This window comes from Pagrus major, chromosome 2, assembly GCF_040436345.1.
Source record: "Pagrus major chromosome 2, Pma_NU_1.0".
Lineage (NCBI taxonomy): Eukaryota > Metazoa > Chordata > Actinopteri > Spariformes > Sparidae > Pagrus > Pagrus major.
This window is the reverse complement of record NC_133216.1, coordinates 14,281,600-14,300,185: the sequence shown is the minus strand read 5'-3', so window position 1 is coordinate 14,300,185 and position 18,586 is coordinate 14,281,600. Positions and strand designations below refer to the sequence as shown.

The 18,586-nt window shown below is 41.7% G+C and overlaps 1 protein-coding gene across 1 annotated transcript in view; it reads right to left on the bottom strand.

Annotated features, from left to right (window-relative positions):
- The window catches only part of LOC141019793 (uncharacterized), a 47,297-nt gene that overhangs the window by 15,248 nt on the left and 13,463 nt on the right, over positions 1 to 18,586 (bottom strand). Inside the window, exon 4 of the mRNA XM_073494803.1 lies at positions 4,460 to 4,517. Within this exon, the coding sequence (XP_073350904.1) occupies positions 4,460 to 4,517 (58 nt within the window). The remainder of the gene's footprint in view (positions 1 to 4,459; positions 4,518 to 18,586) is intronic.

Here is an 18,586-nt window from a genome sequence, read left to right as displayed (position 1 = left end):
TTAAGACATTTCTTCACAAACTTCTTTTAAAAATGTAGCAAAACTTGGATCACATAATCAAAGGTGTTTTCAACAGGGTTTTCTGCACCGTCCATTCAACAATCTCTCTTTCCACAATTTCACTTAAGACAAGTCAAAAAGAAAGGCACATTTTCACATTTTTCTCTGTCTGGAATTTCTTAGATATGTCTTAGATATATGAAGAATGAATGAGAATGAGAATGAAGGATACCGGCACGGATATCGATGGAGACAAGGGTCGGCCATAAGACCAGAGAACAGGGGACACCAGAGAGCCTGAACACCAGAGAGGACCAGACGAGGCCTGGGGGCAGCGCTCCTGACCCCCGGAGGGGATTTCCCAGAGGCGCTGTCATCCCCACCTCACTTATAATCTCCTCTGACAGGGTATTAACACACACAAAGCACTGAGAATATGTGTGTGCGTGTGTATATCGGTGTTTCTCAACGTATGTATGTGTGTGTTACAGAGATGGTGGTGATGATAAAGGGAAAGATTGTGAGATAGGAGCACAGAAAAGGAGGACTTGTTGGGAGTAAGTCAGCGATGGACTGAGGAAGGGTGTACTGTGTGTGTGTGCGTGTGTGTGCGTGTGTGTGTGTGTGTGTGTGACAAACAGAGCCAAAGAGGAAGGGAGGCAGCTATTAGCGCACACACATTGCAAACCGCCTGATGGAGAGATGAGGTCACTGTGGTTTGACACAAAGGAATGAAAACAGGGGCACATATTGGCCAGTGTGTGTGTATCTGTGTGTGTGTGTGTGTGTGTGTCTGTGTGTGTGTTTAAGAGAGTAAAAGTGGAGTGGGAACAGAGCGGACACTCCAGCGGCCTCCGCCTGTAGTCAAATCTGCGGGCCCGGTTTCCAAACACTCATCATGCTACTGCACTGCATTGTGGGTTTTTCATTATTTTATGACTCTGGCATGTCAAAGGGCTAATTTCACATCACCGTTTCTCTGCCAGATACGAACAAGCGAGAAGAGTAGAAAACAATAACCACATTATCAGGCAGCACAGCAGGAGAGGTGTATAACAGAGTCTGATTTCCTCTCTGATGAGATTAGATGAGACGGCACCATGACAAGTGAGCACAGGACGAGACAAAGATGGAGACAGAGAGAGAAGCTTAAATATTAGATGGCACAAACAGCAGCAACTTTACAGCAGAGAAAATATAAGCAGCCGACACACGGGGGGATTGTGTCTGCAGGTATCGAAAACACTTAAATCTCTTTCTTTAGCCTCTGGTGATTGTCCCCCGCTGCTGGCTGTGAAGTGCTTGCCCTTGACAGAAGCTGAGAAAACACTGCAGGAGAGAAACCGCCTCCTTTTTGACTTCCCTGAACCGACAAATCAATACAGTAGACCTATGGAAGACAATAGATCAGCTGGATAGCATTCATGTCTCCCCTATGTTCGATGTATGTGTCTTGTTTTTGTTTTTTAACCCAGTGTAGGACGCTCCCCGATGAAATTATCCTCATCTGGATAAAGGCACTAAGACTAAACATGTGTTTTGAATTTTATAGACAAGCTGGACCAGATTATAATGCTTCTTAATATTGAATTTCACTCTCTCTCTCTGTCGGTGGTGGCAATTTTGTGGCTATGAGTGTTATGTCAATACAGTTGAAACGTGGGTGAAACCAGCAGCGAATCCAACACTCAGTGACCCTATAAATATGTGCAGAGGGGAAAACAGAGAAAATTAAACTGCTGCTTTTTTAAGGTAATTATGGCTCATTAAAACACTGTAGTGGTGAAATTAAAAGCTATTTTTTTACAAAGAGTGGGAGGCCATTTTGTTGTTGCATGAGCGTGATAGTCTTGTCACTGGTTTAATCGTCTGTTGGTGGTTTTAATGTCCTGAGAGATGTAGCAATACATCAACAAACACAAAGAAGAAGAGGACTGCTAGCAATGCAGGGTTCAATTTCTTTCAAAAAATCAGCTCTGCAAATGTTTATGAAGCATCAAACCTACGCACAATGTGTTCTGGTGAGAAACAGTGAACGTAAACATGAAAATAACTTTAACTTTCAACAAGAAGACTCCACAATGTGCCTTTAAATGCTGAGATCTTGAGATCTGGGGTTTTTTTTGGGTGACATTGCCAAAAAGAAGTCAGGTGGGGCAAGACACAGAGATCAGACAGGTTTTAAACAAACCTCCAGGGGTCGTTTCACCACATTAGCTACATTCACGCTGTGATTTGTAATATGAAATGATTTCCTCTTGCTCATTATCTGCCAAGACAGCAAGCAGCTTGTATTGTTTTCACCTTGGGAGTGTGAGTGTGCGTATGTGTGTGTGTGCCGTAATGACAAAAATATGTTCCTGGAGACACCTAGTCCAGCGGGGCCCAAGCGACTCTGAGTACATTGCCAGGTGTCTGTGGACAGATTTTGTCACAACCGTACACGATGCAGTCATGAAGCTTTACAGGTGTGTAGTTGAGATCAAAATGAAGGCTGAGTTCAAAGATGGGTGTGGTCCGACCCATGAGTACAGGGTACTGATATAATAATGTACGTAGTGATGAACACTGGGTCAGAATGTCAACATACTGACAGATGTGGCGGCTGGCGTGATCTCCTCTAGACGTGGATCTCAAGTGTGATATACTGTTCATGTTATTACATCTTTTAGTAAAATCTTTCACTGAAATTCATTCTTGCAGCTGAAAATCTTCACGTTCTATGTGATAAAACAAAAATGCCTGTTGTAGCAATGTGATTGTGTTCCCTGATCCAGTTAAACGTTCTCATATCCAATAAAAATGAGGACCAAAACTATGGAAACAAGACCTGCAAAATTATCACTAGCTCCATTTTATTTAAACTCAGTGAAGGTCAGACTGTTGGTGCTCAAAGGAAATCATATTTTCTCGCTATTTCCAAGGACTGTTTCAGAAGGTACAGTCGTGCTGGGTAATCCTTTCTGATTAGCGGCAGGGCCTGATAAGTCCATTCAGACTGCTACGGGACGCCCGTGTTTGGGCTGAGCTAAGCTGCCGGCCTAGTGAACGGCTTTAGACCCAATGTAAGGGCTGTCAGGAGCTCAGGTGGAAACGACAGATGATGCAAACAAGATGTAAGAGCAGCGCTGGAGGGCAGAGGGAAGGAGAGGATGGAGAGGACAGGAGAGACGAACGCAGAAGAGGAGAAGGATCTCTGGTGCAGCTCCCAGTTTCTCATTATCTCAGCCATCTTTTGGATACGACTGGGGATGGCGGGATGAAAGGGACGACTGTGGCATGTCAGGAATGAGGAAGGCATAGGAACATCTGTCTCCATCTGTGTGTGTGTGTGTGTGTATGTGTGTGTGTGCGTGTTATGCTTTTTATAGCACGCAGCTCACATTCCCTGTCACGGAGCTTTTCCTGATTATGAGTAGAAACAACAAGGAGACGAGCAGGAAATTAAAGGGCCTGGATAAAAGACTTTCGAGCCGCGTATGATCACAGACACAGAGACAAAGGGGATATTTTCACATTGTTCCACCATGTTAAACCACACTAACTCGTAAACAAGCTCTCATGAACCGTTTGCCTCCATGGAAATGTAGCTTGTTGAAAACTATACTTATAGGTAAGAGAGATAGACCAAGGTCAAAATAAAGTAAAGGCCATACTCTGACTTTTTGACATCTGTTTAACCGAAAATAACCCATTGTACCATAGATCTTAGTTAAAAGCTAAAAGCTGACCTTGCTTAGATGGCAAAATAGCCTGTGGGTCAGTTTTGACATATTGGACAAAGTTTTCAAATCTAATCACACTCTCTAACATTTGTTTGAGTACTTTAAAAAACAAAAAGGGAAATTTCCAGGTACAACAAAACAGAAGTTAAAAAACCAGACTACCTTGACTGTAACTAGCTAGTTAAAGTTAGCCGGAGTGCAGTCAGAGCGAGCCTTAGCTAAAGCTAATATAGCCTAACAACTTTTTAGACCCATTTCCTGTATGCCTAATTGAAAGATCTGTCTTTAATTTGTTATCGACATTAATAATGCAGTGGCTAAATATAATCATTATATTAACACCGACTAGAGATGCTGAAAATTAACCTAGCTTTATTATTATAAATACACATTATTAAGGAAGCGAGTCAACAATCATCATGGAGAAAAATAATAACACCAACTGGTCATGCTAAAAGCTAACTGGCTTTGGTTAGATCTCCCTCAGATCGATCAAACATAACATTAGCCTAGATGACAGCATCTGATTTTCACTGACACGGCTGTCTACAGTCATTCTCAACTTTGCTAAGTAGCCTTCGAACTTTAAACAAGCAGAATATGTCTTCGGAGGAGGAGGATCATAGATGTACGCATTAAAAAAATCAACTCTTTCTTATTATCTTAGGATCAAGCTTTTCATTTATTCAGCCTCCCCTTTCTCACAGACGCACAAACACACACTGCAGCTTCACCTGAATCTGACGTGTCGTTGTCGTAGTCCAGTGCATCCAACACCAGAGAGAAGGACTTCTGTGAAAGAGAAAAACACAGAGAAAACATCTGTCAAACATTTGCCACTAATACCCTTGACTGACTTTAATATTGCAATAAACGACAAAATGTAATTCTGTAATCCTTCACAGTTTCATTGATTATCTGAGGGGATTTGTTCGCTTCCAGTTGATCTTCACCGTAACACCCGTGATGTTTGTTTTTGTTGACGAAGGCCAAATAGAAGTTATAATCGTAGAGGTGGGTTATGTTTCTGACCTGTACATGGATGAGACTTTTTCTGAGTGCCCGTTCCTTGTTGCAAATATCAGTATGCTTGGATATTAAGGGAAAATTGGCATCTTTTACATTTACTGGGTTATAATTTGCAGGTTTACCACAAGTTATACAAACAAAAAAAACAAAAGAAGAGCTAGAGAGCTGTAACAGGTAGCCCTTCTTTTCTCATTAGTGTAAAAAAAAATGCACATAACCTCCGTAAGTGTTTGCATCCGCTACACTTAATGCATAATCCATATATAATAATGAATGTCCTTTATACATAATGCAGTAGGTGGATTCAAATAAGGCATTGAAAATCAGTGGTGGAGGAAACACTGAGATATTTTACTGAGGTTAAAAATACCAACCATGCTGCATAAAAATACTCCACTGCAGGTTAAAGTCCTACAATCAAAATTATTCTTATGTGTTTGCAGCAAAATCAAAGTATATCACATTTATCGTATACTGGAATATTTTAATGATGTCAAGGTCAAGCTATTCTTAAAAACCTTATATACCAGTGTGTAGTTTAATATGTACAAATGCGTAATGTTTCACAATCTGATCATGTTTCAGTAAAATCTTGTTCTGACCACAGCAGTGAAATAAAAGTAGTGTAGTTGAAGCATGAAAGCCTTTTCACACCATCGATTTATGACACAATATCCAATACTGTATGACAAGTAACGACTACCTCAACAACCAAGTCGAAGACAATACTGGTGTGAAGAGGCTTTTAAGACCTGCACTTGAGTAACTCTCATTCCACCTCTGTGGAAAGTGTGTGTGTGTGTTTCTATCTTTGCTCTACGCCTTGAAAAAAAGAGGACTATCATCAGAAGTGATTCACTGCCCCAACACGCCAGGGCTGCAGCTGGGTGCTGATTCAAGAAAACCTCAACCTGCAGCCATGCAGAGAGAAAGAGACGAGCTGATACATCAGTGTGGTGAGGAAGGACATCCAAAAAAAACCCTGTTTGTCAGTGAACACACTCGTGGACCAGGTTCTTTATTGTTTACTCTCTGACGAGTCTTCCAGACTAATCCAGGATAAATGGGTCAGGTCGTTGCGTGACTAAATCTAGATATTTTATTAAAATTCATAGCCTTGTGCAAAGATAAAGTCAGCCTGTATAAGGCCATCCTGCGGCAGGGGACTCGGGCTTAAGCTGGACATCTTCAAATGATGACTTTGAGCATACAGAGATATCACACTCTGGAGAGATAACAGAGGACAGGTGTTCTGATGCATTTGTTCATCCTATAGACCAGAAATGAATAATTCAGAGCAACACCTTCTCCTACAATTCCTCTCTCTCTCTCCATCCATCGCTCCCTCTGAGAAACGCACCAGCGCCTGTCATGCAAATGGGTGAGGTTTCTCCTAAAGGGCTACATGGATGTGTAGTCACGTCTTTTGCGGTGAGAGCGCACCGCCGGAAGGGGAGGAGAGGAAGGGAAGCAAGTGATGGGCACAGGAGGTGAGTGAGGTGTGAAGTCAGCGAGAGATGGATTTGGGGGGAGGTTAAGGGCAGGAGGTCGGCAGCAATGCTAACGTTAGCTAGAGGCAAAAAGAAGTCATGCAAGGAGGAGAAGAGAAGATGAAGGGTTGCAGTGAATGTGCAAAATGTTAGGGGAGGGAAAATTGGTGTGTCAGAAAGCACTGAGTCAGCTCCAAGTGGAGACACATCCAGTATATCTGCAACAGATGGGAGGAAAAGGTGAGAAGAGTGACTACAAAGGAGAAAGGGACTGGGAAAAAGGGATAATTATGTGGGAGTATGTAAAGAAACTGGGCAAAGAAATGTCGGAGGCTGTGGTGGACTAACGATTTGCAGGACTCCCGGAGTTTGTCAGATCTCCAGACATGTGACGGAGAAAGAGAACAAAGAGGTCGGAGGGAGGCGAAACAAAACGATGATGAGATAGAAGAGAAAAGATCAGAGCGGGGCACAAAAAAAAAAAGGCGGAGTGATAAGATAAGGAAAACGGTAGTGAGGGGAAGTGGAAGAACACCCACACACACACCCACACACACACACACACACACACACACACACACACACACACACACACACACACACACACACACACAATACTTAGCAGACATGGTGCTAATGAGATGTGCTGGTCTGCGGAGGGCTCGCAGCCAGTTCATTAAGGCCAGCAGATAGCAGGTAGCCGACAGATGGACCAGCTGGAGTCATTAAGCTTCGGCTTACAACTCCCACCTGAAGTAATGCTCAGTATTCACACTTTACTATATCCTCACTACAGAATCAGTGCTTTAAAAGGTCCAGTGTGTAGAGTTTACTGGCATCTAGTGGTGTGGTTGCAGATTGCAACCAACTGAACACCCCTCGCCTAGCCCTCTCCTACAGTAGCTGCTAAACCCAGAGCCAGTGTTTGGTTTGTCTGTTCTGGGCTACTGTAAAAAAATGACGTTGCAACAAGGAAGAGGACCGGCTCCTTCTGGAGATGTAAAAGTCTCAAATACACAGATTGTTTTTTTCTTTACTTTACTCTAATCTTTGCCTTTTTTATAAAGTATAATTTGACCTATTTGGACTTCAAACTATTATTTAAACGAAACAATCACAAACTTTTAGAGGTAAAATGTCTGGTTTGCGTTGCATTGTCAGTCCCATGATGTGCTTTTAAAACAAATCGGTGCAGCAAAACCTAATATTTTGTCTTTTTTCATTCCACACCTTCTTCTCTTGTTCGTCAAAATCTGTAAATCAAGCAGAGATGAGGATTGGGCTGTGATCAAGTTTAACACGATGTTCCCCAGAATTTTACTTAGAGCAGCAACAAGCAACTTTCATTTTTTGTTGACTCTTGCAGCCGTATGAGCAAAAAACCCCTCGTGTCAGTAAGATCTTGATCTGGCCACGTACATTTGTTTCCAAAGCGAGTGAAAGAAAGGTGCAACATATTTTTAATAATATTTTTTCTATTTTAAACACAGCTGTTTGCAGGATGCGTAGCGATAAGGTAGCCTGATATACCTATCTGATCTGACATTAAAGGGGCAGTTTGTAGTTTTGGAGAAGAAATTCAAACTCAGAATTTTAATATTTACAATATTTATGAGGTTATAATGCAAACTAATATTTAACTTCTCCATAACTGAATAAACAAGCTGTTCTCAGAGGAAAATAAGGTCCCCAGAACACTGTTTGAAGCTAGAAAGGTGGCAGGGTCCGCCACATATAAACAAAGTAAAACAGTATGAAGTTGTGTTGTCCTTTAAGGTCAGTTTGTTTATTCAGTTTATTCAGTCATAAGAACAAAGAGAGTTTGTTTATTTAGTTTGTTTAGGAATTAAAAAAAATGTGTCAATGAAGATGTTTCTCTCCCCAAAACTACACAGTGCACCTTTAAGAATAATTATAATAACTATAAAGAAATTGCCAATCTTCTCACTGATGGTCTTGTTTGCTTATGTAGGTCAGAGTTTCATAGCACAAAGTTACAAAGTACCCTTGAGTAACTATTAAGTAACTTTCCACCACTGTACGGAGTTAATCAGCACAATGTCTCCTGCAGAAGATTAACTTCTGCTTCAGTCGAGGCGATTTTAGGATCAGAGCGGTTATGACGAACTGTCCGCGGCTACAAACTGCACACGCAGCATTACTTCACTGTTAGCTTGCTCTCAGACCTTGCAGCCTTATCATCTTTGCGATCGCCCTCTCCCTCTTCCCTCACCCTTCCTTCCATCCTCTGTTCACGCCTCTCCCTCTTTCTGCCCGCATCTTCTGCCAACTGTAACTTCAGGTTAAGACCTGTGGGAAGTCCAGAGCGTTTTTCATTTCTTCTTCTTTTCTCTTCAACCCTTCACCCACAAGTGCACACAGCCAGGTAAGTTATGATTTCATCATCGATACAGGAAGGGTGTATCTGCGCTAAGCCCTGTCGCTAAGGTCGAGGTGAGGGGTGAAGCTAACCATGGTTACCGAGTGAAAATCACAACAATAACCACTGATAAGACTCTGAATATGTGTGTAAAAAGATTAAGGGAATCACCGACAATAAACGCTTCCTGACAACCTTTCCAAAACACACACACACACACACTCACACTCACATGGACACCATAGCAATTTGTTTTGCAATCACAAAGTCGTGTGACGTCAGGGAGACCTGTGGACATGAGAGGCCAGGCGAAGGCAAAGTGACCACATAGTCTGTTTAAAAAAACACACACGAGGCACAGACAGGAAAATCAGACTGTAAACACCACAAAGACCAGGCTGATAAGATCACAGTCAACCATGAAGTGATATTTTTACCTCCTTCTGACACAAACAACATCTCAACTTTAATCGTGCCATTTGTGGATTTAATGGCCGCAGTGATGACAGCGGGGAAATGACTTAATGGAAAAGGTGTGTGTGTGTGTGTGGAGATGGAAGATTAACTGAGCAGAGACAGCAGTCTCTCGCAAAACAGTGACGAGAAAAGAAAAGGAAATAGAAAAAAAAGTACTATTGTGTTTTCTTTCACAGCTGAGAGTGAGACATTTCTTCCTCCTGAAGAAAAATATGATTTGAATCTCAGAAAAAAAAGGTCAAATATTCCATCAAATCAAAAAGAGAAACCTTCGAACAGCTGGATCGGACGGGATTTCATTAGACAGTCAAACACCTGGTCAAGAGACAAACACAGGTGGATACCTGGCGACCGAATGTTAATGTCACTGTGAGGATGAATGACTCTGCCACAGACGGGTTCATACTTCTCTTAATGCTGAATGTTACGTGGTTAATGTTTCGTGTATTAATGTTACTGATCAGATCTCTTCTGACTTTGGTCGACATGCTCACACAAACTGAAATAAGCCTTTGAAATGAATCAGCAGCAGAGAGACTGAATTTCATCTTCTGGAAGTTGTTACCAACCTAAAGCGGAGAATACGTCTCCCTCACCCCCTGATGGGTAAACTGATTGCATTTCTATCAAACTTCATGTTTATTTTCATGCGTGTTAAGTTTCTGTTGTCCAAATGAAAACTGCCAAACTCTGACGGCCCGAACTGGTTTATTTGATGAGCAAATGTTTCATTTCCTCTCCTGCAACCTGTTCAGCCCGAGCGGATATTTACTCAGACCCAGTGACATATATATACTTACACATCTGAACAAATATTTAAGTTAAACGTGTTCCCTTTATCATGATACCTTGATTATTCAAATAGAAATTGTAGTTGCAGAGATACACTCTGTTAATTATGGGCATGTAATTTTCGAGCAGAGACCCAAAATAGACACCAGTTCTTAACAGGCTATGCAAAAAATGTTGTTCTTCTCTGAATAAATTGTCTGGCATTACAATTTCCAGTTGGCATATAGTATAAACAGTACACAAAAAATCACAAAAATGCTGAATATTGGATCTAACCAATCAATTATCGATCAACTCTGGGTAAATAAGCTTGTTTAGTTTTTATACACTCAGTGTTTTCTCAAAGTTTGTTTACTCTCTTACATCTTTGGATTAATTGTTTGGCCATAATGATCAGGCTTTTGTACATTATTTCCCTTTTGTCAGTCCTCCATCATGACTCCATTATTTTATTCTAAAAGGTCGTTTCAGAAATCCAATTTTGAAGCGAGTCCCAAAAACATCTTGTAAACTCAATATAAGGTGAACAACGAATTCTCTAAAGCTTCAATATACAAATACCAAAGCAGTACATTGTTTTCATCAATATAAAACCTCGACAAGCGAGTTTGTTTTCTCGATCGTGGACCGTTTAAGACACGCTGACGTGTCGTAGCAGGAAACCCAACAGGTGGAACTAACAACATTAACGATGTCTCTGTGCCGGCAATTAATTCAAGTCTTACAATTAGTGAATTAGTTACACCTGTGTTTGACAAATCAAAACGCCTACTGTGAAAAAGGCCGTGATTTAGAAGCTGTTAGTTTAAAGTAAAGCAGTTACATAATGTTGCTTTAACACCTTTAGTGTTTTATATTCTGTGTATCAGAGGACGACAGAGAACGAAGCCGAGTGATCTGAACCCTGAAACCTCGATGTCGACTGTTTTGTGTTTGGATGGACTCATTCCCTGAAACGAGGACATTGGATTGAACTCTGGGTGCATTTTTAGCTGCATCTCAGCTTGTTTAATTATTTAGCGGGGGTAAATAAATATAAACCGAACAAGGAGACTCTTTCTTGTATACTTCCTGTTTAAATGCTCTCCATAACTGTTTACAGCTGTGTGAGACATATCACTATTTCAATTTGTACACAAAATATCTGATACAAGTAATCAGATACATGTTTCAGCTGTTCACTGTACTGTAGCCGGATATTTTTTTAGCGTACAAGTGGATATTTGATTAGCTCTGTACTGCCCATAAATCACATCTTGTCTCTCCATCTCAAGCACTTCCACTCTGCAGCAGTTTGCATTGATTTCTCTCGTATCTCTGTGAAGTTCAGGTCAGGTCCTGCACAGAAAACAGCTCATTTTCAGTCAGATCTCACTCTGATTGTTGCTAGACATGCCATGTGCAGATGGTCTGAGCCTGGCATTGTCGGAGAAAGAACTGGGCTTTTCCAAAACAAACAAAAAACAAAAACAAGAACAACATCAAAACAAGAAAATTAGTCCTGATGGTGAGTCGTCCCTTCTCTGAGGCTGGAGGCTGTCTGGTCGTCTGGGCCCGTCTCTTTCGCCCGCAGCCTCACACCGGTCAAACAGCGGTAAAGCTCAGGATTAGAGCGAGCTATGCTAATTCAAACCACCGTGCAGACATTAGTGATGGCATGCCAAATTCGATTAGATGAAGGTTTTTAAAAAAAAATCTACCATGTTTTCCATCCTACAAACTCCACTGCCTCCTCCACTTTCTCAGGCTGACCCCTCACTCTCCCTCCCTCCCTCCCCCCATCCATGGATGCCCCTCTTTCTCCCCCCTGCCATCCCTCCATCTCTGCCTCTCTCTCTCAGACATGGGCAGGGTAGGATATCCCGACAAAGCCAGGCTGTACAAACACAGCTCTACGACAGGAAGGACTCCCAGCCCTGAGAGAGGAATTTCCCCTCAGAGCTCACACACTAATGCATACATACTTACACGCACACGCAAGTCAGACACACACAGTCAGGCATCCAATATTACCCAGGTCGCTTTATTTTTCCATATACAATGCTTTCACTCAGCCCTGAAAATATTAGTCTACGTAGCACAATGGAGAGTGTGGCAGACGAAATGCATCATTTATCATTTCAGACAGCAGGATCTGGCGCTTTAATCATTTAACAATAGCGACCATCCTCCACAAAACACTTTATTTTTACGTCTGTAGTTTCCTAATGATTTTTAACTTTGTTTGAAAGCAGGCGTCTCAAACTCAAATTAGCTTGGGCCGGCATTGTCATCTCTTAGGAGAGCCGCTTCTGTGTTTCTGAAAATTTCTGAATTTAGTTATTTATTTATCTTATTTAGTTTGTATACATGTTATATGATTAGTTTTTAACATTTAGTGCAAATCTTGTTTCCCTTCTCTCAAATAACTTATTGAAACCGTACACTGAACTAATAAAGACATTTGAACTTTATTTCTTGACAGATCATATTGTCTACAAATGCCTAAAATGGCCGCTGTTTGCACTGTAGATGCATTTTTTATTAACGACAGCGGTGCAATGACCGACCACATTACATTTCCTGTGACTAGTCTGCTTCAAAATAAAGTCACCTCACAGTTGTTTTTAAAAATAGAATTTTTATTTCAATTGCATATGACGTGTAGATAGATTCTCATCACTAACGGTGGTTGTTTAATGGTTTATTCACCACAAGTGAAACGATCGTTTGTGTTTATTCGGGTTACTCACGCATACATTAGCCATAAGCTAATGTTAGCTACCTAACCTAGCTTACCTAACGTCACGTCCAGCTCCAGTCAGCGCTCAGTATTACAGTAAACAACCGACAATGGAGGTCACCTCAGTGGATCACTGCTGCAGTCAGGTTGATAAACAGGAGTGAAGATAAATCCGCTTTTTAATGCCAAAAAGTTCAAAAGTAATCTCTGAGCAGAATCTGTTTATTCCTCCAGAAGATCTGGCTCTGCACCCGACTCTCTAGCCAGCTCTGAGCAGCAAAGTAAGTAATTAACCAGGATTAATTAACTGAGGTGTGTAAATTAAGCACAGTCTCTACTCTCCATATAATTATCACCAAATTACATGTTTTTTTACACTTAAAACATTCGTGGAAATTAACATAGAATCAGGAAAAAAAATACAATTAAGAGGGAGTGTACAGTTTACAGTTTCTCCGCTCAGTCAACAAAATCAATAAGGTTCTCATTTATTTCATCTGATTGCTTCTACGTATCTGTCACCACCTCATTTATTTTCAAACTTTGTTTTCCTTCCTTTTCTTTGTTTGTCTTGGCACACATTGAATTATTTATCCATTCTTTGTTTTCACCAGCGACATTCCCACTTCCAGTTCTACATTTGCAATTATGCTAATACAAATGATAATGAGATGGGCGTGGCATCGCATGTGCAGAGCAGTGATACGTTCAGGGTGGGCGGAGCTGTTTTTAAATTCAAACTTTTAATTTATTTTATGAACTGACTGGTGGTGAAGGAAAGAAACAGAAAGCTTTTTCTTACCGTCTGTTTTAACACCCTACTTTAATTATCTAACTAACATTATCATCTATATGTTTGACTCATCTGATAATCTTTTACTGCCTTGTTCCAGTTAATCAAACAGTAGAAATCCAAACATACAGTTAAATCAAATCACAGGACTGAACTCATAAATATCATGTAAAGCCGACGTACACTAATTAAACAAATGCACCTCAGCCTTTATGCACATAATAAAACATGAGCGCACTCAGACGGTAACAATCTTGTACGAACACGCACAAACGAGCAGATGACTAATTGACGATTAAACATTCGCTTTGTCAACGATGGAGAAAATTCAATTAACTGCGAATGTTTCACACAACGTTTAATATTCATAATCCACAGCTGAACATTTGCTGTTTTCGTACACCTGCCAACTCTCACCCTTTGCATCAGAACGCTGGAGTAATTACAGGCTGCGCTCACAAAACACAAAAGACACAAACATGCAAACGGTTGACATGACAGCAGCTGTGCCAGCGCCGGATTGGACGGCTGACACCTCACCTGCACTACAGATTAGTAGTGGAGGTAACCACAGTAACAATGCCATTATTATTCCAGTGGTGAAGCGTACACTGTTTTAAGTGCTTACAGTAAATACGAGAGTATGTTGAAGCTGTGAACCACGTTGTCAGTGTCATGTTGTTAGCATCCGAGTGTAAAGAAGAGCCACAAAGCTGAGAATATAACAGATGTCAGATTGATTTCCGCTCCACTGAAGAATAAAATAAAATGCTTTCAGGACGCTGAGGCTCCCCACAGACTCACAATCTAAGAATCCTTGTGTCAAACATGATTATTGTGTTATTGATCGATTCTTGGCCCGACAATAACAAAGACAAAAATCAATCGCTTTGGATCGAGGAGTTGCACAGGAGACACGAGAGACGTGACGTTAAGGTGGCTAATTTGTGAATTTCTAAAGTCTCTGCGGATATTATCCAATGCAGGCCGTCTCCCTGCCCTTAGGTGGAAAACACACACACACACACACACACACACACACACACACGCACACAGAGCGAGCGAGAGAGAGAGAGAGAGTACGAGATGTCGAATTAGACCCCCGGTGTGCAGCCGTCCACCCCACCCTGCTCCCATGACCCCGTCTCTATAATTAAATGTCTCTGCTCTCGCATTCTCGCCGTCTCTTCTGTTTTTCTTTCATTCTGGACGTAATTAGCATCAGACTTTATCTTTCCCTCTCCGCCCTCACCCACTTTTCCATTCAGCCACCACCGGCAACTCTACCACTTCCCCATCACTCGACCTTCCTGCAAACTCTGGCTCATCAGTGTTTGAGGAGGCCCCCTCAGATTCTTTACTTAAGAATACGGGAATGTAAAAATGTCTTCTCCGTCTCCTACATAGTTAAAAGTACAAAGGTTTTATCAGCAAAGTCTACTAAAAGTATAAAAGTTTCAATTCTGATTCTTTTATTTTATAATGACTTACATTTTTAACACTGATGCTTCATTGTATGAGGAGCATTTTTTTGCTGTAGCTGGTCGAGGTGGAGTTAAAACGTTGAAAAGTTGGTGAGAAAGCAGACAAATTTTTTTGTCATCAGTCTTTTTTCTTGCTGCCTTCAGCCTTATCTGAAACAAAGCTTGTCTCCTCGCAGTGACGAACAGCCACATACAGAGAAACAAGAACACTGTGCTTTTAATACCCTCCATCCAATCCTGCCTGTACATCGAGGGGCTACCAGCTGCATGGAAAACCAAACTGAATAAAGTTTTGTACCTGGTGTCTGAACCTAACCAAACCTTAACCACAGCATTGTCACATCATAAAACTGATTCATTTACCAACAATTACTTGGAGCAGTTATGGAGGCACAAAGAAATTATGTTTCCCCAGCATTAGAGGCAACTACAGAAATTCAGAACAAAATCTCTTTTTCTTAAAAACATAATTGTGATTGTGAATTAATAATTTAAAATATTTTGTCAGGTTCAAAATTATTGTTTTGTCCACATCGGTCTAATAGAAAAGAAGCAGTTTTCAGCCAATTATATAACGCTGTTCACGTGCTAACTGTGTTTTGTCAGCATCAAGAGTCTTGGCAGAAAATAGCCTACGTAAAAATGGCTGATTTCTGCCCTGACGTCAGCTAGCTAGCATTAGCAATGTCAATGTTAACTATCATTAGAAACATTAACATTAGCTAGCATTAGCAACCTTAACTGACATTAACTAGCAACGGTAATGTTTGCTTCCAGGCATTAGCAATGTTAATGTTAGCTCGCGTCAGCAACATTAACTGACATTAACTAGCGTTAGCAACAGAAATACTTGCTCGCTAGTGTTAGCAACTTTAAAGATAACTAAGCAATTTATGCTGCTAATGCTAGCTAACATTAACATTGCTAATGCAAGCTAATAGTGCAATTGCAAGTTAATGTTGCAAATGCTAGCTAGCTAACGTTAATGTTAGATGGCGTTTCAGTTTGTTGCACAAAAATTAATGTTGCTAATGCTAGCTAATGTTAATTGACGTTAAATAGTGTTAGCAACATTAAGGTTTGCTCGCTAGCGTTAGGAATATTAGAGTCCAACAAACTGGCACTTGAGGGGGCAGATGATTCAAATAACAGCCGTTTTGTAACGTGAACGCAATGGACGCGGCACATTTGGTGGATGAATGTCACCAACAACACTTTTAAGGGGAAATAACTTTGGAGGAACTGCTTACAACTCATAGACATCTAAAGTGTGATATGGGACCCAACTAGACATGACTTGTTTTGTTTTCTCAAAAAAAGCACTGATTTAATCTTCAACAAATAACTGTATTTTTTAAAGATTATTATATGCTTTTCACTGTAATCTTAATGTGTAAAATAACTTTTAACTACAGACAGGTGTAGAAGTAGCAGTACCTCAAAAATTGCACATAAGTACAGTACTTACACACCACTACCGTCTGTCCCTCTCTCACAGGAGTCACACTCCTGCAGGGTTAATTGACTTAAACTGAACTTTGCAGCGTCTTCAAACGCTGCAGAACAACAGAGGCCTCTTGACACGACATGCCTTCATCCTCCATGTCGCCCTGCCCCATCTCCATCCTGTCCTCCCATCCTCCCGTCCTGCCTCCCCTCCTTCACCTCCTGCTGCTTATGATTCTCTCAACAGAGTGAGTCAGACGTTATGACACACACACCTCTGTCTACATCTGCACCTCCACCCAAAACACCTGCGCCCCACGCTGAGATCATCCACCTCCCAACCCTGAACCTCCCCCTCCTAACTCTCACTTCCTTCTTCTTTACTCAGCCTCCCCTCCGCAGCGCTTACATCAACTTTAACCTTTTGCTCATTAATCTCGACTCTCTCTACCACCTTCCACCCCTCCCTCACATCAGCCAGCCCAGTCTGACTGCCCCACCTCCCTCCACCTCCCTCCTCCTCGGCCTCTCCGACTTCCGCAGGAAATTACCTTGTCTAGCCGCTGAACGCTTCACATCCACGGCTGCACTTTCAGATAGACGCATTAAGAGGGAGAAAATAGAACAGGTCTGGGAGTGGTGTGTGCGTCTGTACAACACAGTGTGTGTTAACAGTGTGTGTGTGTGTTATCAGAGGTCTGTATAAGGAAATTACCCCGCAAAAAATAGAAAAATTGACCAGTGCTGTCTGTGCATACATTCTCTCATGACCTTATCAGAGATACCAACACACCTAAACTAGACGGTCTTAAATTGGCCTCAGAGAAAGATTGTGGGGAAAATACAGAGGAAACACTGACAAGGCTGCTGTGTGAGGTTGTCATGCCTCTGCTTCTCCACTAAGATCCTCAATCGGACCTCCAAGCAGATTCAAATTAGTTTGGAACGATGATTTATAACTGTGACGTGGTTAAAGAATTACAGGAGATAATATGACGTGCATTGTGACTTTAAAACGGCGATAAAAAGAGAAACAGAAAGAAACATAAAAGACGATGGCTTAAAGACACACATGTCACCAGTACTATATGTGTACTTATGATGATGACTTCCAATTATGTTGATTCATTTAAAATGGCGTGAACATCAAACGAACGCTAACTCTGACGCTAATTAACACGAAATCTACGCGATGTGCATGACAGTGGACGGGAGTGACAGAGCGTAACGGGAGAGGCGTCGTGTGACAGGACTGAAATCACACTGAGGTCAGAATATGTTTCACAATGTAGACGCTTGAAATGTTTGTGGTCGCCCCTGTGAAGCTTCATCAGCACAACAAACCACAGATAGAAGAGGAGGATTTACGACAGCAAGTGTAAACTCTGCCTGCTCTGTGCGACCCACGGGGACCAGATGTCGGAGGGCAGCGACCAAGGAGAACAAAAGGTTCGCGATGAGGGTTTTAAGAACGAGAGAGGGCGTGCGTGGGAGAGAGATGACGGGCGAGGAGACACGACGAGAAGAGAAGGCGATCGATGGCGTCAACTATTCGCTGCGATTACACCTGTGTGCCCTTTTAAAAAGATTGTGTACCTGCGATGCATTCAATGACACACAATGACAGCCGGAGACTGTGATTTCACAGTGATCATGTTTGTGCCCTTTTTTCTCTTCTAATAAAGAGACTCCTACTCTCCATCCAATTTGCACACAAATGAAATCATTAAAACAAGCTTCCCATGAGACGTTTACCCCCGAGTTATTAACTTATCTCTAAAAAACACCGGCTCCAGATCCCGACGGAATTAACCTTCTTTGTGTTTTGTGTGTGTGTTTGGGTGTGTCTACAGCGAGAAAAGGTTATGAGGAGAAAACTGTGTGTGTCTGTGTGTGTGTGTCTGTGTACGAGCCTCCAGGTTTATAATGTACAAACGACGTGCACAACAGTATCAGCGTACACGCAGGTATGCGAGGCTGCGTAGGAGAGTCAATTAGGGGACAAAAGAGAGCTGAGGAGGAGAAAGAGTGAAAGAGAGACTCGGTGGAGGAAGAAAGCTCCAACTATGCTCCTCTCCTGTCGTTTCCCTTCACTGGCTTCCCCATGATTCGGCTCCCACACAGCAGGAATGTGCAGGTTACAACGATGTGTGTGTGTGTGTGTGTGTGTGTGTGTGTGTGTGTGTGTGTGTGTGTGTGTGTGTGTCATATATGATGGTATAGAAAGTCTCTTCTGATCAGTTTCAGT